The sequence below is a fragment of the Cricetulus griseus genome, assembly GCF_003668045.3.
Source record: "Cricetulus griseus strain 17A/GY chromosome 1 unlocalized genomic scaffold, alternate assembly CriGri-PICRH-1.0 chr1_1, whole genome shotgun sequence".
Classification (NCBI taxonomy): domain Eukaryota; kingdom Metazoa; phylum Chordata; class Mammalia; order Rodentia; family Cricetidae; genus Cricetulus; species Cricetulus griseus.
The window spans coordinates 177539702-177565971 of NW_023276807.1; the positions used below are offsets into that span (position 1 = coordinate 177539702).

At 39.5% G+C, this 26270-nt stretch overlaps 1 protein-coding gene across 1 annotated transcript in view; it reads left to right on the forward strand.

The window, feature by feature from the left end:
* Positions 1-26270, forward strand: part of Znf385d (zinc finger protein 385D) — a 262576-nt gene that overhangs the window by 151623 nt on the left and 84683 nt on the right. The window contains exons 3-4 of the mRNA XM_035452553.1: positions 17858-18020; positions 25811-25834. Coding sequence (XP_035308444.1) covers positions 17858-18020; positions 25811-25834 — 187 coding nt within the window. The remainder of the gene's footprint in view (positions 1-17857; positions 18021-25810; positions 25835-26270) is intronic.

The window sequence follows — 26270 nt, forward strand, 5'->3', positions numbered from 1 at the left end:
TGAGAGACAAATAGTTGAGTTTTCTAAAGGTCATGGATCTTGAAATTGATAAAGAGAAAGTCATTCCCACCACAAAGGAATTCTAAAGGAATAAAGAGAAAATAAATCAAAGATCTGTGATAAATACTCAGGATTTGCCACTCAAGTTTAGTGTTTCGTGAATATGTGGGGATTTTGATCCTTTGATTTGATTCCCACTTCGGAGGATCAGTACTACTGGGAATGATCCTGCAAATGAAGAAACAGGCAAAGGTCAGAATTTCACCTCAGGATCATCAAACCCAGAAGTTCATTGTTGCCCTTTGAAAGAGATTCAGAAGCTAACACTAAACTCATAGAAACTTCTGGGTTTTAGGAAGCATTAACATAAAGATGTGGACCTTTTATAATTAGATATCTTTTCCAAAGCATTATTTCTTCTTCACTGGAGGACAGAAAAATAAACAGCCATGTAGCAAAGGACTAGGAGATCCATAGATAGCACTCAGGTAAGAATGAGAAAACGTCAGAAGTTCATCTTTGTGTTCTCTAAAAGTAATTTTATGTATAAAGATGCATATGTGAATTATTGTTTAATATTTTCTCACTATGTTAGGAGAAAGGACAGCCAGGGAGTGTAGGAAAACTGTGTACTTGAAAGTTCCCTGGAATAAAACCTGTAGTTATTTGGGTACATCCACTGTAGTAATATCTTGAGTAGTTTTCAGGAGTCATTTCTTAGTTTCCTGGAAAAGAAGCAGAATCTTTTGCTAGTCTGTCACAGTCTGGGAGACATCGGCAACCTGTTCTGATGAGCCACGGAAGAGATTTCCTGGCTTAGACTCAGTGCAGAGAAGACCCCTCCACAATATGCTTCATTTAGATAAAGTGTGAGTGTGCCTACCTGTCTTGTTCATCCTGTCTGGGAATTATCTGCTCATGTAAGTTTATTTTAATATTACATAAATATATTTATGAACATAATGTAACTGTGTGCTATCCAAATCAAGGGATAATGGCTCTACTGATCTAATGCATAATACCTCAAATGATCTAAAAATATTTCACTTATATAACATCCAAAACTAACATTTTCTTACAACACAACCAGAACTAATATTCTTCATTCACTGGTATACCTAACAATATATGCTAACAGTATATATGCCTTTTCATTTTGCATACCAACTCTAGTTCCCCCTCCCTCTCCTTCTCCCTTCCCTCTCGACATCCACTCCTCAGTGGGAATGAGGCCTTCTTTGAGGAGTCAACAAAGTCTGGCATAACAAGTTGAAGCAGGACCAAGACACTCACCCTGTATCAAGATTGAGCAAGGCATCTGACCTTAGGTAACGGGCTGCAAAAAAAAGCCAGTTCATGCACCCCATATAGGTCCTGGTCTCACTGCCAGGCTTCCCCCACAACAGATCAAGCCACATAACTGACACCCACATTTAGAAGGCCTAGTGCAGTCAAATACAGGTTCCCCAGATGTCAGTCCTTAGTCTGTGAGCTCCCACTAACTCAGGTCAGCTGTCTCTGTGGTTTTTCCTATCATGCTCTTAACTCCCTTGTTCATATGATCCCTTCTCCCTCTTTTCAACTGAACTCCAGAAGCTCAGCCCAGTGCTTGGTGGTTTGGCAAGTCATGTCCATTAGAGGCACTGGAACACTGAACACCAGCAGGATGCCGTTGTAACATCCTTGTCTACAGAGAAAACCTAAGATTAATGGTATCTGTTTGGATTAAGATAGAACTCAAAAAATGAAAAAAAATATTTGACTCATGGTCTTTATTTACATATTGATTTTGGGGCCTGGTTGTGTAGGGCAGGACTTTAATCCCTGCAGTTGAGAGGCAGAGGCAAACAGATCTCTGTGAATTTTAGGCCAGCCTAGTCTGCAAAGTGAGTTCCAGCACAGCCAGAGCTACGCAGTGAGACCATGTCTTGAAAAAACAAAACAAAACAAAACAAAACACAACAACAAAAACCACCATGAGTTTTGAGGTAACTGACAAATCAGTATGCAAACTTACCTGATGATACTATTTCAATAGTCTTTGAAATGCAGATGCTGGAGATATTCAATTTTTGAGGTTAAAATTTTTGTTATGGATGTTTAAATAAACTGCTGGACCTGGATTGGGAGTTGTCTTCATTTTCTAGCTTGTGCCAAGGTATAGCTACTTTAACCAATTCAGGCATCATAAGGAAATGGAAAAGAAATCTTGTTCAAATTGGGAAACTTTGAAGAAATATATTAATAAGTGAACAAATCATTTATATAGGTATTCAATGCCTATTAATTGTCTTCTCATGGAGACACACTTTTCTGACTATCAGAGAGTTCCCACTGGATGACTAGCTCATGTTTTATTATTTGTTTCCATTATTTGGACTTTTAAGGTTTCTTATGGTATAGACTTTAAGAAAAGAGTTAAAATATTGAGTAATGTTGCTAAAATACTATTTAATTTTGAGCAATCACAGATGATAAATCAAATACAGATTTGTTTCTTAATGCTTGTAATTTAGAAATGTGTGTGTGTGTGTGTGTATGTGTGTGTGTGTGTGTGTGTGTGTTTCTGTGTGTAATTAAATAATAATGCTCAACTCAGCAGGGAAATTAAACACAGAGTGATTGATTCAGGAGATCACTCGACTTAGCAAGTCAGTGACCAAACACTTGGATACTTCTTTCATTGCTTACTGTTCCCAAATTCCTTTTCAAGGGAGCTCATTAGTATTAACCAGCCTTGTCCTGAATTAGAGTCTCTGACAACATACATTTCTCTGGATGTGACTACTCTTCTTGTGCCCTCCATTTGTCTGGCATAATGGCTGTGGTTGATCCTTCTGGGGCTTCTTTCTTGGCTTCCATCACCATGCCCCATTCTTAAGGTAGATGTCCTATCTCCAAGGCTACATCTGTGTATCTCCTTTTCCTTCTCTATTTCTACAATGGCCTGGCTCCCTGTGGGATGCTCCAAGCTAGAAACATTTAGAGAGTTTGTAACTATTCAAATGAAAGAGTATAAAATTAAATAAATCATATTTTCAAGTTAGAACACTGACAGACATATTAAGCTTGAGGAAATGGGAGAGTAAAGAACAACATCTATGAAACTTTTTGCTTAGAAGTTTGAAGTACCAGCCTCTGAGGTAACTACATAGCTATTGGTGAATTTCAAAGAACAGGGGCTCTGTGATTCTTTGGTGATAACTGAATCTTTGAATACTTTTATAAACTTTATGTTCAATGTTGCTCTGAGCTTCCCTGTGGCTTCACTCACTGAATCTTTCCTGAAGTCTTTTTGTTGTTTTAACACATTAAATAGGCTCATTACAGCTGGGTATGTAGTTGAAATAGCATCTGTTTATACTGCTATAATATAAAAATTACTTACCAGAAACAGAATGAAGAAAAATTTGCAAGGATAATCATATTTGTATACTGTCTACAAAAAGCAAATTGTTAATATATGCCTAAGGGGGAAAATCATTTGCTGGTTTAAATAGTAGAAGTGGTAATATTAGCAAGCATTGCTGAGAAAGTCCATGTATTTAATGCTGTCACAAAAATATAAAAGAATATTAATTGTTAAACATGCTTTGACCCTGATGAACTCAAATAACTTAGAGACTCACTAAATATTCTAAGCAAACATATATTGAATTTTTCATATTCAGAAAATTAAAATTTATTAATTCCTTTTTAGAGAAAGTTTTTTTTGTAATTGAATTTTCGGTACTAATTCCAAATACTACTGAAACACCCCCCCAAAAAAAAACACTGTCCTGTTGTTCCCTGCCTCAAAGCATTAATATACTTTTAACAGAGTAATTTAGAAACTGAAAACTAACCTTTGAAGATAGGAAAAACAAATAGGTCAAAAGCCTTAATTTTAGGATTTGCAGGATGCTGCAGCTTGGGTCTTATTCTTTATTTGTAGAATGAGGGTGCCTAAGGTTATAATATCTACTGTTCCTGGGGTCCAGGAGGAGATGCCTTAGAATATGATGCCTTGGGCATCAGAGTTAGATCTAAGGCAGAGCCCTAGCCTAGCACATGCAAGAACCTAGGTTCAAGTCCCAGCACTGAAATAAACAACCAACCAACCAACCAACCAACCAACCAACCAACCAACCAACCAACCAATCAAACAAACAAACAAACATGGTCCATGGCATGCTGACAACTTTCAGTGGAAGAAAAGGGGCTCATAAGTAATTACTTCCTCAGCCTTTTTCCTCGTTTTCTTCCCATTTTCTTCTTCTTTAAATGCATGCCACTGGCTTTAGAACTTATATTTTCAATGAAAGTAACATAAACTAGAATTAATCATAGAAACCATAACCATTCTTAATTAAAATCAGTCATACAAATCTAGAATTATTCCAACATTATTTCAGTCTCTCTGGATCAGAGTTGGGCATGAGACAACTCCCAAGGTGCCTTTCCTGGCAGTAGTTCCTGGGACTTTTATTGCCTCTGAGTCCTGATCAATCCAGGGGGAAAGGACTGCCACATAAAGAGGCTAAAAGACATCTAAGTACAAAGGCCTTCCTGCTTGCTTACACAGCCTCTTTTCATGAGTTCAGCCTTTTTGTCTAGTGAGACAGCTATCTGACTTCCATCTTCATCAGATCAGCACAATGGTGTTTTGCCAAAGTCATCAAGAAGCATCTCATAACATGCTAAATTTTGATTAAACCAATCACTAAGCTTCTCTTATTAATATCTCCTGTCATGATAACTGTGTTGGCTTTGGCTCATGTCAGAGGGATAGAAGCTTTCCCAGTGTTTCACCTGCACAAGAGTTTTAAAACTTCTATTTATACATACTTTGAAAAGCCGTGCTTTACCAACTAGCCCCTTGCCCCTTGAGTCAGAAGAAACTGAAGCAGAAGTCATACTCACAGATAACATCAGATGCTAGCTTCTCTTCCTGTATTTATTAGGGGCAGAGAAAAAGTCCCACATATCTTTAAATTTCCTCCTCTGGATGCCAGGCTGAGGTCTATTCAGCAAGCACAAGCTTATTTCAGACATGTTAATAATATTCATTAAGTCATCGCCCATCCTGCATCCAGTCAGCCCTTGATTAGTGCTCCTAGTGTGCCTTCCTGCATTTGACCTGCCCTTTAATAAGGTTTCTTAAAAAGGCTAATTTCATCTGGTGCAATTTTAACTCTGGGAGAACAGCCTTACTGCCTGGTTTTGAGGACACCTCATTGTACCCTCCTGTAGCTGGACTTTGCCCAATTCATTTCACAGTTCTAATGATGGAACTTTAATAGTTTGAAATTGGCCTCCAAAGACCAAATTCTGAGCCACTGCACTCTACTCAGCAAGAATATTTTTTTCCTAGTTAACTAACTGTGGTGTTAGGCTGAGAAGAGGAGGATTTACTAGGGTTGACATGTGAAGAGCAAGGGTGAAAGCACTTGCCCTCTATGAAAAGATTTTTATAAAAGCAGCTAAGTGCTGAAGTATGCTTTAGCTCACTGAAAGATGTGTAAATATGTAGCCACATAACTGTCAGCTGGAGTCTGAGTTCATCCATTTAAATGCTGCAGCTGACCGGGGATTGGTTTCAATGTTTAAACAGAAAAATATCTTTAATTTGTCTTACAAATGGCATTTCTCAGGGACTTCAGTTACCATCTGTTGCTGATTAATTCCCCAATTTAGCAGCAGCCTAGACTTCATCTGTAATCTCCAGACCACATACTATAATTATGTCTGGTCCACAGTAACTGTGCAGTGAGTCCTTTGTAAATAAATGAACTGTTAGAAAAAATTGAATATGTGTGAACTCCACCCACAGCAATGCAGGGTTTGGGGTTTATCTCTGATAGCAACTCATCGTCTTTTCATACAATACAAAAATGCTCCAGAGACACACATGGTGTTCACCTCCAACAAAACATCTGGATGACATGCAGATTATTTTGAAGTCCCCAGAGATCTTACAGATAATCGAACACTTCTGAGGATTTTTTTTCGGACATCTCTTCAAGAACAATTGGAAGGTTTAGATTCAGTGGTTTTCAACCTGTGGGTTGTGACCCCTTTGGTGTTGCATATCAGATATTTACATTATGATTCTCAACAGGAGCAAAATGACAATTTTGAAGTAGCAACAAAATAATTTTATGGTTGGGGTCAGCACCACATGAGGAACTGTTAAGGAGCTGCAGGTTTAGGAAGGTTGAGAACTGCTGCTCTAGAGAAATAGCTCAGTAATTAAGACCACTGGCTTCTCTTGCTACTCTTCCAAAACACCAAATTTGGTTACCAGGTATAACTCCAGCTCCAGGGACTTTGGTGACTCCTTCTGGCATCCATGGACAATTTCACGCACATTCACACACCCCCTCAAAGACACACATGGATACACACAATTAAAAATGAAAAGGAATTTAAAAAAAGAAGAAATACTTGGATTCATTTATTTCAGATTACGAATCTTACAGCACTGTAGGATGAAGCCTTTCCTGACTGATGAGGTGTGGAGACTGATGTCTTCTCTGGGGGCTTCTCTTCAGGAAACATAAAAGATACATTACTACAGGGATGTACAGGGAAGAAAGCCAATTGTTGGTGTCATAATTTCACTATAGTTTTGGGCATGAAACATTCTATATTAAAAGTTTCCAAGTATTTAAGATTCCTGTGTATCTGAAAGAATTTGGTGTTCCAAATAACCTTTAAAATGTAAAGTCATCATTGCAATTATCCAGTGCATTTCCTGGAAAAAAAAGCCTGTTATTCACTCAAATTTTTAAAAGCAAACCATCTCCAAATTATCCCTTGGCTACATTCTATGCAAAGAGAGTGCTCATAAGTAGTACAATTTGTGGTTCATGATAAGCTTCCTCCCAGAGAAAAAAAATAATAGTTTGTGTTTGTGCCAGATGCTTTGCCTGAGCTAAGTGCCATAAAATTCCCCTGAAGTGTGTTCAGCAGACAGGGCGAGGTGCCAACCAACAGCAGAGAATTAAGTTGAACCCTGTGCACACACAAAATCCGCCGAGACACCATATGCATATTTCCATTTAAAAATCAAAATGAGAAATTAATTCAACATGAATTTAATAGGCAAGAGTTTAGAAATGGATAGTGAATTCTAGGGACAGAATGAGGAACATTTTGAGGTCTACTTTCTGTGGTGCAATTGTGGATATAGCTGGAGCTGACTCTTAACCCTCTGTAGTAATGATGAAAGGGATGCAAAGGATACACACCCAAGACTAGAAAAGATACCAAGTCACTAGGCAGTAAATGTACTCCAGGCAAGAGCAAACTAGTCAGAGGAACTTGAAAAAAATTTCTTCTTGTGGCATTTTCCTTGAGAGGATGAAAGGAAAGGGCTGCTGCTCATTTATCTTCAGTGTGAGTGAAGTTTTTTTCTTGTCAGAGACAGCCATTGTAACTAGGGTAGGTATGGGTTACTGAACAAAGTCACACACTAGTCAGGGAGTACATTCATGTCATTCCAGAGTACAAATACCTTTGACAACTTGACCCTGGGACATAATTAGATTTACCATCTCAAGATTGTCTCCACACTTTAGAGATAGAATGTGACATTCACATTATGAGGAAAGTATTGAGCAAGCATCCTGTACACTGAATATTTAGACAATGTGGTTTCTCTGACCTTTCTCCATTCTTCACAAACCTGGATCATTTACATTTACAGTTAGTTCTCACTGGAAACATCGGGCCACAACCCAAAGCAGATGAGAAAATTTATCCAGAGGGGATGTCCCTTCAAACCAGACTTGACCTTGAGTGCCAGCATCTTAATCCTACTATTATTCCCTGCCCCTATTCAACTCTCTGCATTGTTTCTTCTTTTTCCTATTTTATTTAGAAACAATCATTTTACATATCAATCCTCCACATTTCCTCTCCCTGACATCCTCCCATGACCCCTACCAATTACCCCAACTCATCCCCCCACCCATTCCCCAAGGACAGTGAGGCCTTCCATGTAGGATCATCAAAGTTTGTCACATCATTTGGAGGAGGGCTTAGGCCCTCCTCCTTGGATCTGGGCTGAAATAGGGAATCCTTCCACAGGGAATGGGCTTCCAAAGTCCATTTGTGCACTAGGGATAAATACTGGTTCCACTGTTAGAGGTCCCATAGCCTGCCCAGGCTTCCTAACTGGCACACACATTCAGAGGGTTTGGTTCAATCCAATGCTGGTTCCCCAGCTTTATGAGTGGTGTCCATGTGCTCTCACTAGGTCAGGTCAGCTGGTTCTGTAGGTTTCTCCAGCAAAGTCTTGACTGCTTTGCTCCCTCTCTTCAGCTGAATTCCAGGAGTATGGCTCAGTGCTTAGCTGTGGGTGCCTGCTTTTGCTTCTGCTCCTATCCACTACTGGATAAAGGCTGTTCACGGGGCCTGGTAAGGTCCTATGTTGGTTCCCCAGCTGTCAGACTAGGGTCCCTGAATTCTCACTTTCTCAGGTCAGTTGTTTCTGCAGATTTTCCCAGCATGGTCTTGACCCCTTTGTTGATCTTTCCTCCCTCTCTGAAACTGGGTTCCAGGAGTTTAGCTCAGTGCTTAGCTGTGGACCTCTGTTTCTGCTGCCATCAGCTACCACATGAAGGCTGTAGTAGCTGATGGCAGCATTTAGGGTAGTCATCATTCTCATTATAGGAAAAGGGCTTTTAAGGTAGCTTCTCCACTGTTGCTTAGGTTCCTAGTTGTGGTCATTGTTATGGATCTCTGTACAATTTCCTAGTGCCAGATTTCTCTTTAAACCTATAGTGGCTCTCTCTATTGATGTATCTCTTTTCTTGTTAAGGATGCAGAAATGTGAGGTCCACATGCACGGATGCTGTGGTTTTCTCCATAGCAGAAATCAGGAAAACTTCTATGTTCAGCTTCTCTCACTCAAATAGGTACTCTATTGTATAATGTAGAAACATGAAATAGTAACTGTGTCATGCATTGAAATCATGAGAAGATGTTAAGACACATGAACCCATCTCAGCAGATTTTCCCAACTATGTAGCAAAGCCCAACAAAGTATTTCCTTTCTTTATGAAAGTTTCTTATATACCTGGGAAAATAAGGCATAGCCCTTTCCTGTAGATTTATTTAGATGTCCCACAATCTTGAACAGTGGCAGTGTGTGACAGCCAATTTTATTGGAATGCACAAAAGAATGGAAGCAACCATCATGTGAATTCTCCAACATACTCAAGTGAATCACCATGTGTGATTTTGTACTTTGGTATATACCACTCATAAATAATCATTATTAGTGGAGTCTGCTACTTGAATTTTTAACCATATGGTCAGAAGATACAAATCATTAAACATTGTATATGGGATGCCACTGAGGACTAAAAATATCAACCTTGTGGCCTTTCCCCTCTTGCAATTCCTTGAGAATTGATATGCATAGGTGTAAAGAAAAGCTAGAATAATGTATTATTCTGTATTTAAATTTCTTCTCCAATATTTCATTAAATAAATCAGCAGAGAAAATGCTGCCCTGAGTTTTCAGAGTGATTTGCTACCGAACAACTCCCTCAGTAAAAGAAAGAAGTGCATAATTAAAGAGCATAGACATGGCTAACTCTAAGTGACTTTCCTGCAGGTAAAATAGAATTAGATACTTCTTTGCTATAATGAAGTTCCAAAAGTTTTGCCACTAGGCTTAGTTTTTGCTTACTATTATTATTCATTATCACCATCATCATCATTATTCAATATAATTATTATTTATTATTAAAATGTATCATGTCCCTCTAACCATCACAACTTGGGCCATAGAAGTGCAATAGAATATCTGTAATAGGTAAAAGTAATGGTGTCAGAGTTCACTCTGCAACAATAATTACCTTCGGCAGAAAAGGTAACATCAGAAAATAGAAAGAAGAAACTGAGATGACATCATCTAGAGAGTTAGAACAGAATTGACAAGAATGGAAATTTTTCAAGTTAACTGGGTATTTTCAGTTCATCTCTCCTAGATACAAGTTTCTAAATATAGAGCTATAGCTAGGTATTAATGACACAGATATAATTAACATATATATACACACAGTCATAGAGATGGACCCTATGGCATGACTTCAGAATTTGTTCTTTTATCTTTTTAAACAAGTCACACATATTCCTTACTATCTTTGAATTCCTGATATCCCTGCCTCTACATCCCTAGTGCTGCGATTTGGGGCAAGTAAATTTGCTTTGTCTTTTGTTTTTACTTTTGTTTTTTTGGCAGTGATATAACTTGAATTTACAGATTTTTACATGCTCAGTGAGCACTCTAACACTGAGCTATATCATCAGACATCTTTTTACTTTTTAGATGGACTCTCATTAAGTTACCTAAGCTGGACTTGAACTTAGTCTATTCAGACAGGACTGAAACTTCAGATTCTACTGACTTGGACTTCTGAAAAGCAGAGTTTACAAGTCATGGGGCCAGAGACCCAATTAGGAAGGAAATACATTTCTGATAATGGCTCACTGGTGGTTCACACTGTTACCCAAAGTGGTCTGATCCTGTATCCAGCAATTCCAAGTTCTTGACCTCTTACCCAATGGACTCAAAGACATACATACTCACACACATTTGCCAAAGAAGCAAGGCAAATGTTATTTGCATCAAAATGATGGGACAAGTGATAGAGTATGATGCTAACTGCTTTGGGGGTGATTACGTAAGTGAGAATCCCTAAGGGCTCTGATTACTGCTTAGATCTTCAATTCATTTTATGGGGTCCAAGAAGGATGAGCCAGGTGCTAAGGGGCATGGTTTGGGTAGTTCTCTATTTTGTCTGGTAGATTAAGTCATACACACATTCTTCCTACCATGTATGCCTCTTCCCATAATGCATCCAATTTTGTTCATATTCATGCCCAGCTGTGAATAGTCATAATAAGTATATAGGAGATTCTCTCTAAACATTATTAGTAGATACAATTGTATCTCATTGAACATGTCTCCAAAACATGTTCAGTAAAGATCTAAGGTTGCTAGGGACAGTGTGTGGAGAGTGGCTTGTGTACAGTACACATAGTCATTCCATGCAGGTGAAGGAACTAGGAGGCTAAGCACATAATCACAAGTGGCCTGTATCCATAACTCCAAAACAAATAAGGGGTTCCTAGAGAAATAAACCATCTCCTGTGCTTGCTAACTTCATACACTACATGTATTTATGGATAGAACTGTTTAATCTTCAAATGATTTTGCATTGATGATTAAATATTCAAACTTTCGATATGCAGGAGTTTGAGAATGTTGCTAATTTGAGTCTGTGGAATAAAGTCACCATGACAGGCTGGAAGTGGAAAATACACACTAATTTTTATATGTACGTGTAGTAATACAGTAGGGTCTAGGTTGTTGGTAGCTGCAATGTGGAAAGCTTCCTAAGCTATGGATTTAAGCTATTGAAATGAACAGGAGTTTGGGTTTGGGGAAGTGGTGGTCATGAGTGATGGGATGGTAAAGTGATGGAACACAGGGAAAACAGAAAGCTGATTTATTTCTCAGGTAGTTTATCAACCTAAACTCTCAGACTAGATCATAGGTCAAAACCTTCCTGGATGAGCCAGGTGTCCATAACTTTCTGTCTCCTTTGAAAGACAGAGGAAGGAAGGATAGGGGAGGGGAAAGGGTTGTGTTTCTAGTGTTTCACTATAAGAATGCTTTAGCCAAATATCAGAAACTAAGATCAAGTTCATCCCTGTAATGTGGGCAGAAGGAGGGGAAAAAGCCAAGGCACCAGTGTTGGGGTATTCATCTCTGCAGAATGTATTCCTGGAGAAAGTTACTAAGATGAGAAGCTCAAAGATGTTAGTATGAATCAGAGTTACTCAAAAGGCTTATGCTACAGTCAAACCCTAGTCCCTGTTTACAGGATCTTACCCTGGCATCCCTTCTGCTCTTGGGTCCCGATGTTCTCTGTTACTGTTGAAAAAATTCAAATTTTAGTGTTTGTGTGTGTGTGTGTGTGAGAGAGAGAGAGAGAAAGAGAGAGAGAGAGAGAGAGAGAGAGACAGAGACAGAGACAGAGAGAGAGACAGAGACAGAGAGAGAGAGAGAGAGAGAGAGAGAGAGAGAGAGAGAGAGAGAGATTTGGCAAAAGAGGATGTTGGAAAGTCAGATCCCCTGGAAATGAGGTTACCAGCAATTGTGAGCATCGTGTTGTAGGAACCCAACATAGATCTTCTGGAAGAGCAGAAGTGTTCTTAACTACTGAGCCACTTTTCCATCCCCAACTATTGAATTAACACAGATTCAACACAGAGAGCTGTGAAAACCAGAGAAGTTCAGTAAGAATAACAGTGGGCACTCTGAAGGGTAGGGGCTATTGCAGAGGAGAACAGTCTCACAGCTGGGAGCAGACAGGAGCAGCACTATGGTAATCCACATGCTCATTCAGTTAGGCTTTCTGTTACCTCAATGGCCCGATTCTTTGAGGGGTATTTCCTTGTTCAGGCAATAAACAGTCCCTTTGCGGAATCCAATAGTATGTCTTTGTTCTTTCCCAGAGAACTTCCACTAGACAGTAATCTAATGATCTTCTGTGCAGTTCAGAAGGTCATGTTCCCACCCAGAGCCAGAGGTGGACTCAGATTGCATTCTTTGCAGCAGTCCCTAGGTCTGCTGTTTCAGTTCCTTATTTTACAAGGTGCTGATTATGAAAGAGGTGTCCATCCTCAGTGGCCACCAAGCTTTTGAATATTTGGTGATCTGTATAACCTTCTTCTATCTGTAAAGTTTCTGATCCCATAAGTCTAGAATGGACACTAAAAGTGTGCACTTTTCCAATTCCTCACCAGGACTAAGGAGTATGATAGTTCATGATATGACAAACTAAGACCAGATAAGCCCCTAAACATTGATTGTTTGTGGTAACCAGGTACACATGCTTACATAAAAAAACCTTAATTTTTGAGAAGCAACCAATTAAAAGTTGTACAAAGCATAAATTTATAAGGAACTGGTTATAGAAGTATAACATGGCATGCCTTATAAAATCTCCCAGGATGCTAAGGATGCTGATGAAGCTTCTTGTTTACATAAGTAAACTGCTGCTGTGTGTTTTAATAAACAAATCCCCTCTCAAGTGTTAGCCACTTACAAATTAATGGTAGCCCCTTTGGAAGCTGAGGTTTGCCCTGCCTTAAAGACAGCTTGAAATATGCATAATAAAACTTGAAGATGAGGAAATCCATGAGAGCACTGAGAAGCAGGGTGTAGAGGCAACATTTAGAACGGCATCATTCTGTTATGCAGGACATGCTTCTGGGATGACACCTGTTAAGCTCTTTGATGTCATATGCCAGCTCAAGATTTATATCCATGCAATAATTCCTGTGACACCATGGTCTCACATTTCACTTCTTTTAAAGGCAGCTGTTACAGCACATTTCTTTCTATATTGGCTTCTGTGCATATGATTCTGTTTAGTTATGAAGTGCAGAATCCTGAAGTCATCTCAATTATAAGCATACTTGCTGACTTGATGATGACATCATTTGTGTTTAAAAATGGACATTTGCTTGTCTCTTCAGGATTCTGATGTTTCTTGGAATGATTTAATTCAGAAACTGACTGATTACTACTCAAAATAGCCTCATAGGGAACAGATTATGCTGGTGTATAGCAAGATTGACTTGCATCTCTATGTCCCAAAAAGAAGCAGATGAGGTCTTTGCCAAGAGATGCATCTGAAATTCCCTCAGAAGCACTGCTGCTCAGGCTTGAGCCTTGTCTACAGTGACACAGATAGAGAGATATGGCTGAATCACCTCTGCAGTCAGTAACATGGCCTCAGTGTAAGGCGAATTGGTTAGATTTCCAAACCTTCACATAAACCATCACACCCATGAATCAAGGCAGACAAAGCAACTAGGGTGAGTAGGCATAGATTAGAATGTCAAATTATTATACCAGAATGCCCCAAGGATTGTTCCCAAACTCCATGAAAACTCAGTTGAATAAGATTCAAAATATCTAGGATGGTTATAAATCTATACTATTTTTTTTTCAAATCTGTCCTACTACCTCTATTGTAAGCATACACCTGATGACACCCAACCACAGTCAGTCTCCTCTGCTGGTCTTCACCACTGCCATCCATTTCTCTCAAATTCTTTTTTTATTTAAATTATTTAATTACTACTCATATTTACATACCCATCCCCCCATTCCCTCACACTCCCAACCTCCAATGTTCCCCACCAACCCCCCAATCCATCTCCCAACTCCTCCCCAGGGATAGTGAAGCCCTCCACCAGGGAACTTCAAAGTCTGTCATATCATTTGGGGGAGGGTCTAGGGCCTCCTTGCTGTATCTGGGCTGCAATAGTAACCCCCCATAGGGAATGGGTTCTCAAAGTCCATTTGTGCTCTAGGGTTAAAGACTGGCTCCACTGTTAGAGGTCCCATGCACTATCTTGGCCTCCTCGCTGGCACCCACATTCAGGGGCCTTGCTTTGGTACAATGCTGTTTGTGCAGCTTTATGAGTAGGGTCTCTATCCTCTCACTAGGTTAGGTCAACTGTTTCTGCAGGTTTCTGCAGCACCATCTTGGCTTCGTTGCTCATCCCTCCTCCCTCTTGTCATCTGGATTCCAGGAGTATTCAGTGCTTAGTTGTGGGTGCCTGTTTCTGCTTCAAACAGCTACTGGATGTAGGCTCTAGGAATGGTAACCAAGGTAGACATCAATTTCATTATAAGGGAAGGACATCAATGGTATCCTCTCCACCACTGCCTAGATTCTTAGTTGGGGTCATCCCTGTGGATCCCCTAACGTTTCCCCTGTGCCAGACCTCTCTCGAAACCTGTACTGTCTCCCTCTATCAAGGCATCTCCTTTTTTACCTTCCTCTATTCCTCCCCTGTCTCAATCCTCTTGTTCTCCTCCCCTCTCCCCTTATTCCCTTCCCACCTCCTTCCTCTCCCCACCCAGTGCTCACACTTTGCTCAAGGATTCTGAGATACCATCTTACTCCTGTCAGAATGGCTAAATTCAATAACACCAATGACAATCTATGCTGGAGAGGATGTGGAGAAAGAGGGACTCTCCTCCATTGCTAGTGGGAGTGCAAAATTGTACAACCACTTTGGAAATCAGTATGGTAATTTCTCAGGAAAATGGGATTCAGTCTACCTCAAGATCCAGGAATTCCTTTCCTGGGCATATACCCAAAGAATGCACACTACTACCATAAGGACATATATTCAACTATGTTCATAACAGCATTGTTTGAAATAGTCAGAATATGGAAACAACCTAGATGCACCTCAACTGAAGAATGGATAGAGAAAATATGGTACATTTACACGATGGAGAACTATTCAGCAGAAAAAAAAACAATCTTGAAATTTGCAGGCAAATGGATGGAACTAGAAGAAACCATCCTGAGTGAGGTAACCCAGCCACAAAAAGACAAACATAGTATGTACTCACTCATACATGATTTTTAGACATAGAGCAAAGGATTACCAGTTTACAATCCACACTGCCCTAGGAAACAAGGAGGGCCCCAAGAGAAGATTTCTCTCAAATTCTACACATCCCCACAGCACTTACACCTTTCTACCATTTGACTCCTTTTTTTTCTGATTCAGACTTAATTGCTTAGTCAAAAAATCCTAGGAGATCTGTAACCAAAGTGACTGACATGGTCCTTCAAGGCTATTACTTGGTGAACATGAGTGTGAGGATGCATTTTAATTGTTATGTTTTCAATCTCAACATACCAGATGTGCCAATCAAGAACCTACCAACTCTTGTTCATTCTGTCAGTCTCATCCTGAGTCTTCCTGAGTCACCAGAGAGCCGCAGGCCTCTGCACCTGTGTAGAGAAAGTTCTACTTTCTTTGTCGACTGTTCTCATTCTGTTGTAGGATTCTTTTGTAGCAAGGGTCTTCATTTCAAAAGGAAAGACATTCACCTAGAGCAAGCTATATTACAGAAAATATCTTATAATTCTCTGAAAATGTGTATTTTTCTAGGATTTTTTAACATGTACATTTTCAAGCTGAGCATGATGTCTGCAACTCACCTGTAACTCAACACTGAAAAGGCTAAAGCAAGAACAACCCAAATGTGAGGCCCAGGTCAATCTGGCCTGCACAATGAATTTGTCTCAACATTTGAAACATAGGTGTATTTTGAAGAGATAAGTGGAGATGATGGTCTTGTTGATTAAAATTGAACTTTTAAATATGTATTACATATAAAAAATTCCTGTCAATTACCAGTGGGAAGTTCTTTGTTTTAAGGGATATTGTGCAACAGTGATCTTAAAAACACATCCAACTCCCATGTAAATTTAAACTACTGTTGTTTGTCCTTCACTTGTAGTGCAACCAGTGAATTGAAAAGTAGATCCAGGCAAGAGAAACAAAGTATTCTGTCAGAGTGGTTTTCTCCCTTAGGATCAGGGCAATGCAACCTGTCACTGACTTCTCAGTTAATTGCAGCATGTTTGAACTTCTTGCTGGGCTCACACTATGTCTTCTAGTGTTCTGTGTTGTTGGAAATGTATACCTGGTGCATGAGTGTGCTCTCTGTTCAAACTATTCCTAATATATAATTTCCTTATCCAGTGTTCTTTCAATAAAGGTACCTAGGCCTTTGAGAACATCTTTACAGAATGATTCAAATTAAGGTGTGGAATATTTGTTTATTTATTAAAATATAATAAAATTAATGGCCCTGGTTTCTCTAGTTGATATGATGAAATCGTTGCCTATTTTGCTAGTAAAATAGAATATTTAACTTGAATGTACAATGGGAAGTAATGGGTAACCCAAAAGAAATAGTCCTTCAGTTAGATTTTTTAAGTAATCCTATAAATTTTTGTTCTGCAAAACTTTGGGATTTAATAATCCCCTTGTTTACCTATGTAACATTGCAGCAAAGGCTTTTATCTTCTCACTGAACATTAATAAATAAGTATTTCATAACAGATGACTTTCTGTCTCAATTAATGTATCTCCTGAAAATTCTTAAAAACAGTTTTAAGAAAATATGCCAGGGGAAGTGCTGCATGTCTATAAATCCCAGCACTGGGGAGGCAGAAGCAGGAAAGTCTCAAGTTTCAAACTAGCCAAACCTATGTAAATGGCGGTGTCTAGGCAAATGCTCCTTGTGATAAATAGCAGCCTTAGGAAATACAGATTGGCTCTTAAAAGGAATCTCAGAAACCACAGAGAAAGAACTGCATTGATCTCATTAGATATTTAAGAGCCACAGAGCTTCCTCATCATAAGTATTATGCTGGAGAGAAACACCATTCTGCACTCTCTGAGGAGGCCCTGGTAGGAAGCAAAAGGGAAGAAAGAATCAGGAAATCCCCCCTGCTTCTCCATGTCCCATTTGGACTTCTGCCCCAGGTTTGCTTTTGAGTTTTAAGTTCAGCCTCCTGACTGCACACATTCTTGATTAGGTGACTCCTTCTTGCAAACCCAATGAGTGGCCATCAGTCACATTGCAGTAAGAGAAAACATGTTTTATGAACAGAGAAAGCAAGAATGACTCTGCTAGAGCCTTTGTTAGTTCTTCTTGGGAGCCCAGTATCTCTTTGACCAGAACAAAGGCAATGCAAGTATAAATTCTTACACCCCACACTCCAAAAAGAAAATGTTGTTGTGTTAATATCCAGCTTCATAAGAGAAGCAACTGGATATTTCTTCCTTCTGCCTCTTGGAATTGAATACCCGTTGCTTTCCACGCATCATTCTAAGACAGCCCTGGCCAGCATTAGCTTGAATGGTACCTGTTATTGAAAGAGAGTCTGTATTTGCAGTAATACAGAGAATGCCAGTTTAGAAATGAGCCTGATTGCATGGTTCATTGTGTTCTCCTTTGTAGAGCCAGGCTGCGGCCCACTACAAAGGCACGAAACATGCCAAGAAGCTCAAAGCACTGGAAGCCATGAAAAATAAGCAGAAATCTGTCACTGCCAAGGACAGCGCAAAGACTACCTTCACCTCCATCACTACCAATACCATGACCACCAGCTCTGACAAAACAGGTTAAGCAATGATCTTTGTTGTTGTCCTTCTCATTGTGTGGGGGTTCCCTACTTTGTTAACCCCATGTATGTTTAAGTATGTGCCCACTACATTGAGTCACACTGGAATCCATTTATCTGTATTATGGTAATTGTTCCCTATGATCTTCCACAACCCTTAAGATGATCACTGGTTTTGCAATGGATTTTTTATACTACAGTCTTATGGTTGTTATACATTCCCTGGAAGCCACATTCCCTACTTTTTGAGAAGTGAATTTTGTGTATGTCCTCAACAACTTCTGCACAATACTTACAATATAACTGCATGGCTGATTTGATCTAGCTGTGAATACACAAGCTAAATCTATTGAGTGGACAGAGAAGATTTGGATGGAAGCACTACTAGCCGTAGTCTTTATTTGCATAAATTCTAGGCACTGCATTGCTTAAACTGTGGCTATGTGATTGGGCTCCTTATGGCTGGGTAAACTTCCTTCTGAATGTTCAGGTAAGTGTTATTGATGCCACTTTTTTTCTTTTTAGTGGTCTTCCTGGGAAAACTATGGCCTTCTGAATGGCCCCTGGGTTACTGTGCATATGACCAGCTGTTCACAGCTAAAAAGCTAGTGGGTTTCCCTAAACCTGAATTTGAAACGTGAGAGCACTGGTCCTTGGAGTTTACTGAACAGGTAGTCCTACATAATTTGGGGACAGAGTGGTAATAAACTGTTTTCCAGAGTATAAAATTTAGAAAACAGGCTAGTGATGTCAGTTGCCTTCCAGAGTGTACACACGGTATGGAGGAGAAGGATGTGCTTATAACCTCACTTCTAAGGATGTCTTGATAGTAAGGGAACCTTTTGTGTATACAGATAAGAATATAGAATGCTTAGCAGGAACATGAGTTCAAGCGTCTGTAAATTTTATCCTTGGGGCACATATACAATACTGCTGTGATCTATGACTATGGATACTGCTGTATAAATACAAAAGGAACTGTGCATTTTCATATCACACTGAGTGTTTCAGACTAAGCTGCTATTGACTGGTATCTCGCACCCTCCCTAGGAGTCTGTGAGCATCCCAAGGCTGAGGCTGCAAGCATCCTTCACCTCTGTGCCAGCACCTGGTCTCTTAGGCTGTAGATTCTAAGTGATCATTTTTGTGACACACTAATAGGTTCCATTTGCTGCCACCAAATGAGCAGGTTGTTATTGTTGGTGCTTATCATATACACTTCTTTGGTATCTAGCACAAGAGTGAGGTTCTGCCATTTTAATATAAATGCAGAAAGTCCTGGTAAAAACAGTTGCTTCTTCTCTCTGGATGAAAGCTTTACTGTCTGATTTTAGTGGCTGTCCAGGAATGTGCCATGGTAAGAAAGCTGATGAACATGGTTTCTGTTGTCAAATAGAGGTATAAGGATGGGTATTCCCAAAGTCACTCTTGTCACAGAGAAGGAACAGATAATTTTCTAATGCAGAGAAGATAGTGGCTGGGAGAAGGAGGTGAGTGTGTTATCAAAGGTTAGAGTTCTATTTCTAATTACCCCAATTTTCATGCACTAACATTGAAAAAATCCATAATAGTTTTTTTGATTGAGCTGTCTTTTAAAAAATATTTTACGTTTTAACTGTGTGTGTGTGTGTGTGTGTGTGTGTGTGTGTGTGTGTGTGTGTGTATTCTGTGGATATGTGCATATGTATAAGTACCCAAGGAATAAAGAAGAGATGTCTTAGTTCTGTTGCTAAGAAGAGACACCATGACCCGAACAACACTTATAAAGGAAAGCATTTAATTGGTCCTTGTTTATGGTTTCAGCGTTTTAGTCCATTATCAACATGTAGAGAGCATTACAGCCTGCAGGCAGACATGTTGCTGGAGAAGTAGCTGTGAGCTCTGTACTGGATCTGCAGGCCGCAGGAATTGAGAGATTTTGGACTTAGATTTGGCTTTCTGACACCTCAAAGCCCACCTCCAGTGATGCACTTACTTCAACAAAGCCATATCTCCTAATTCTTTCAAATGATACGAAATTAGACTTAGAAATAGTTTTCTAGAACAGTTAGATACTTGCCAGAAGGAAAGGAAGATGGGATGTAACAACCAAAAATTATGTGTGTTAAGAATTAGAAATCAGAATCCTGCTGTGTCCTGCACAAGAATATTTGTGATCTGACATATTGTCTATGTATAAAATATTTAAGTACATTAAAATATTTTTCTGATTCTACTAAGTCATTTCAATAAAAATAATCCAATTATTTGAATACATATTAAAATTATGAAAGAAGGAACAAACTTACCAAAATTGGAAACAAAAACTTAGTTGTTTAAAAATGCTGAGGCCACTAGGAGAGCAGGGACAGAAAAAAGAACAAGAGTCTGGTTTGAAGGAGCAGGGGAGCAGCAGGGAGAGGGGCAGGTGTGGGGGAGCAGCAGGGAGAGGGGAGGTGTGGGGAGCAGGGGAGCAGGGCATGCAGAGGGGCAGGTGTGGGGGAGCAGCAGGGAGAGGGGCAGGTATGGGGAGCAGGGGAGCAGGGAAGGAAAAGGGGGCAGGTTTGGGGGAGCAGCAAGGAGAGGGGAGATGGTGTGGGACTGGATCTGAAGGCAGACTCGGTGATTTTCTTGAAAATATAGAATGTGAAGCAAAGAAAGACTGGCAAGATAGCTGAGCAAATAAAAGCACTTGCCGCCAAGCCTAATGGCCACAGTTTGATCACCAGAACACATATGATGAAAGAAGGGAAGCATGACCACCACCAGTTGTCCTCTGACTTCCAAACATACTGTGGTGTGAATGCCCACCCACATGCATCCAGAAGCACACACACACACACACACACACACACACACACACACACACACACACACACACACACACGTATACATGTAAGTAATTGTAATTAAAGTTTAGAAAAAGATAGGAAAGGAAGTTTGAATTGCAAACCTGCTAAATAAGAATAAATTTAGACAGACATTTTCTCTTAAATTCTCAGATCACATAGTGATTACAAATATAAATAAGAATCATGCTTTGGACCTAGTGTAATTAAATATATATAAATCACCTATAGGATATATATATATATATATATATATATATATATATATATATATATATCACCTATAGGGTTTATCCTAGCATGTATTGCATAGTGAGAAATGTGTGCCTGTGTGTATCTATGTACTTGAATAAGAATGGACTCTGTACACTGTCTCATATATTTGAATGCTTAGGGAGTGGCACTGTTTGAATTGATTAGGGAGTATGACCTTGTTAGAGGAGGTGTGATCTTCTTGGGGAAGCGCATCATTGCTGTTGAGTTTTGAGGTTTCAAGGGCCCAAACCAAGCCTGGTGGCTCTCTCTTCCTGCTCCCTGCATATCCTGATGTAGAACTCTCAGATACTTTTCCAGCACCATGTCTGCTTGCATGCTGCCATGATTCTTGGCATGATGACAATGGACTAAACTTCTGAAACTGTAAGCAAGCCCCAAGTAAATGCTTTCCTTTGCAAGAGTTGCTGTGGTCATGGTGTCTCTTCAAAGCAATAGAACAGTGACTAAGACAATATGTATTTATACATATACACTTGTCCATACGTTTATATATGTGAACAATTAAATAAAAAACCCATGAATTTGAAAGACAGCAAGAGGAACTATATGGGAGGGCTTTGAAGGGAGGGAAGGGAAAAGTGATATAATTGTATCATCTTTGCAAAACAACAACAAAACAAAACACAAAGCAGGGCAGTTGAGATAGCTCTGCAGGTAAAAACATCTGTAGCTCAAGCCTGATGGCATCAATTCAATGCCCAGAGCTACCACAGTAGAAGAGAACTGACTTCCATAGGCAGCCTTCTGGCTTTCAGAGGTTCTCCAAACAGACTCAATTCATACACATGATAATGCTAAATAAAATATAAATTTACAAGTTGTAAGACTGACACCAAAAAAGTTATATATCCAAATTATCTTGAATAATGTAACTGTGATGTGTGGTTTGCTTTTGTGGAATGAATTATAAATGGCCTGGTTATGTTCTCTATCTTATTGTTCCTTGAATTTATTGTTTTGATGATCCTCACACACACTCTGTTTGAGGAGTTGTATGGACCTGGCTTACAATGAAGTCATAACCTCCATGTCCCAGTAGCTTTGTCATCAATTCATTAATTTTGTCTAAGATGTCTCAGCTGTATTGTCTTTTTACATATAGATTTAACACCAGGGCTAGGTTGTTGAAGCAGCTAATAGCTGTCCCTTGCTAATTCCATATGAGTGAACAAGAAGTTCAAGAATCCTTAGTTGGTGAAGCTAATATTTCAGTGGAAGAGACATTGCATTCCTGTGAGTTTTTACTGGAAAATTCGAGGCAAGGCTTAACTGCGTTGAACCAGGATGGGTTCCTCTTTCCTTCAGGGTCAGGAACTGGTGAGCAATAATCTCCCATCACACATTTACCTCAGCCTTCTCCAGATCCAAGCCTAGTCCTGCCTTCCCATAACTGTGGGGAACTTACATAGAAAGTTTGCCAGCACCAATATTTAGCACATTCCAAAAATAAAATTTTAAATTTGTCCTTTTGGGGTATGGTGGCACTTGCAGATATTTCTAGCACTTGGTAGGTTGGATGCAATGGGATCAGGAGTTCCAGGCCAGCCTCAACTACATAGTCAATTTGAAGACAGCCTGGACTACAAAAGCCCTTATGTAAAAATAAAAAATGAATGAATGAATGAATGAATAAATAAATAAATAAATAAATAAAAAGAAAAGTTCAGCATTTAGACACAGTAATTTCTAGCATTTCAGTTTTTTTCCAGATGGTTCTATTAAGTAACAGTGGTTCTTTACTAATCATCAAATTTCAGATTTGCAAGCTTTATAAAATGTCATCAGGAGGAGCCCCCAGGGAAATGTTTTGTGTTTTGTTTTGTCTTGCTTTTTGAGGCCCCCTAAGCACTGGTAGAAAATACATGACATTTGCAATGGCCCTTCAGTGACTATCAATCAAGAGTTAATTAGCCTACTGAGTGTATGGTTTACTCCAGTCTTAAAAATTGGCAAGGTCTGAGAAGATTTTTCCTAATTCACATAATTCTCTTTATCAGGTCTTAGTGGCAAATAAGTTCATCAGATGAAGATACTAAATTTCAAATTTGTACTCATTAGTTTCATGATTTAGACATGTTGTGTGTCCTTCCTTCCTTCCTTTCCCTTCCCTTCCCTTCCCTTTTCCTTTTTCTTTAAATTTAAAACCCGTAGTCTGGTGATGTTGTTCTCCCAAACACAAGGGTACCAAGATCTGGATTAATTACTGGCTCTACATGTTTACTGTGCTTCAGAAAACACACTTGGGGACTAACAAGGACAGAACTTCTCTCCTCACAAACTGGAAATCTGATGTAAACTGGCAGCCAGTGCCTGGAAAGGAAGCCTCTTGGGAAAATCTGAGGATGCTTGGGCCCCAAGCCTGGACTCTGTCCTTCACATGACCACCTGATCAGTTTGTTACATCAGGCAGAGTGCCAAGCAAAGTGAGGCATTACTTTCTTTAGGATTTTGGTAGGAGCTAGACAGTGACAATATTGAGCTGGTAAGAAACATGGTAGAGGTTTTACAGTAAAGTCAACCAAAATGTCATTTTGTAAACTGACAAGGAATTTTCAGAGGATGACAAATGCCAGTCACATCTATTTCTGTTCTCACGAGGAAGCTGGAAACAGTTTGCCTTCATGGACTTAGGCTTGAAATGTCTCAAATGCTGAAAAGAATGACAATATACCACCCGAGTTTGACTGCAGAAAGTAACGTGTCTCTTATGCAAGCAATATATGCTTGCCTATATGATGACTATTGTGGTCTACTGTAATTCTCTCTCATGTCCTCGTTGCTGAAGCATTGCACTGGATCTTTATAAAGAGCATCTAGAGGCACATTTTTGTGGGTTTTGAATAAGCTCTGTGAACATATCAGGTGATTCGGGGACAAGTTTTCACTGATTCTTAGAGGTCTGATGGAGTGGGTACCAGGCTCCTGAAGCAAGTGGAGTCAGTGATGGCTCACACATTTGTCTTTTCAGATACTTCTCAAGAAAAGCTCCCACTCCTCTGGGACAGTTATTCCTAACAAAAATAATCTGACTGCAAGCATCTTCACACAGGAATGGACAAATCATTCGGAGGCCCTTTATGCATCAAGTGCCTTTTCTTTCTCAGCACTGGCTCAAGATTGGTTAAGAAAGGGATTTTATCAAGTGTATTAGAAGTGCCAATAGACTGTGCCAGTAGCAGGTCAGAAAAGAGATTGAAAAAATGCAAAGAAAGAAAATGCAGTTAAAGAAAAGACGTTAACACTCTAAGTAGTATGATTCTAAGATCATTGAATAAGAATCAGTGGTTACAAATTGCACTTTGAGTTTGAGATGAAAGTAACAGAAATGTATTCTGTTTTTTCATGCTTAAGGATAATGGCATTTTTGCTGGTTAGATGAGGGATAAAAATTTGCATCTAGGCACCTTACATACAACCACCCCCGAGTCACAGAAGAACTGTACAATGCACTCTTAATCTTGGCAAGATTCAATGAACTTCCTTAGTGCCAAGAGAACTGAAACTGTTAGGATCTGGACAGGTGAGGTTCTGCTATCCGCCTTACTGATGTGTTGCTGTATGGTATACAAGACAGGAGAGTTGCTGAATTGATATGCTAGTGTGCATTTTTATATTGGCTGTTAAGATCATCTGAATTTTTTACCTATGCATATTTCTGCATGTCCATGTAAAGTGTAAATCCCCTTCTGTCTGTCTTCTATGGGCTTGATGATTTTGTTTTAGAATAAACAAATGGCATGCACAGATTAGTGGGGAAAAGGGGCACACAAAGGTCCCATGTGGTTAGAACTACACCTGAGAGAAAAGGGAGTTCCCAAGCCCCAGTGATACCTGACAGTTCTCTCTGTATTCTGTTGCCACAGGGCAGGAGAGAAGGAGAATAAACAACTTAGGTGGTAGTAAGTAGCCAGAGGAATGTTGACTTCACTGTAGAAACATCATTAATAAGCCATGACAGAGTTCTGGGTATGGCCCTGACTTCCTTTCATCTCCTGTGATAGGACATAATCTTCCCTGGCTAATGGGTGTCTAGAGGAGGGCATCAATAATACTGGGTCTCCCTTTACATATTCTATTCTTTGGAAGATGAGGACTTGGTGGATAAAGCACTTCCTGACATCAACTGTTCCCTGATTGTCCTTGGTTTGAAAGCTCAGGTGATCAGTGGTGGATTTCAGGGCAGTGTTACATGAAATCCTTCAGAGAAATTGGATAATTGTGTCCATATATGTAACATGTATGTGAATATGTGTAGAAACTCTCTTCACCAGAAATATAAAATCTATGAAATAAATGGTAAGCTAAGTACACTGCCCATATGCATGAGACCTAGATATTAGAATCAAATGTTAAAACTAAATCACAATTCCAAGTCACTTTATCTACAGATCCAATACTTCTGATAGCATTTGTGTCTGTGCATGCTTACAGAAAAGGTTCCCCTTCCATTCTTGATGCCATGTATAGAGATGGAGTGAGTACACATAATCTTATATGATGAAATATTTAAGATGGAAAATAGAAATCAAAGCTATAACAAAGGAGTTGATCAATGATCAAAAGCTTCAGAATGGTACATGTGCAGCCATGAGATCATGTAGAACAGTAACGAACACCACATGTGGAAAGCATTTTGATAGTATGGTCCCTGTAGTCAGAGCAGACTGCCTTCTGTGAAATTGGTAGGAAAGCTAAAATCAAAGACAGGTGGTTCAGTTTAAACCTACACTTGACTTTTTCACCTAGAGTTCCAGACTCCTGAGAGTGATGGTGTTGTTTACTGTCCATTCTCCACACCTTTCTCGATCTCCAGCCCAACACCAACACTTAAGAATTAGAAGTCAGGGCTGTAGAATAACCCAGTCGTTATCTCCATCTGTGTCAAATACTCTGTTGACAGGGGTATGTGCTGTTTGTGTACATTTGCATGGGGGAACAGCAGCACACCCAGCTCCTTTCCCACTCCTCACTGATTCATTTTTCTCTAAGGCTACTACGCAAACAGTCCCAGCATGCAATTATTATATAGATTCTTGTTTGTCCCCTCCATGAAGATTACAACTCCTTGTAGAGCATCCACCTTAATCTCATCATACGTCTTAATCCTGGCATTTAGGGGATGGCAGGTGAAGATATCCATAAATAG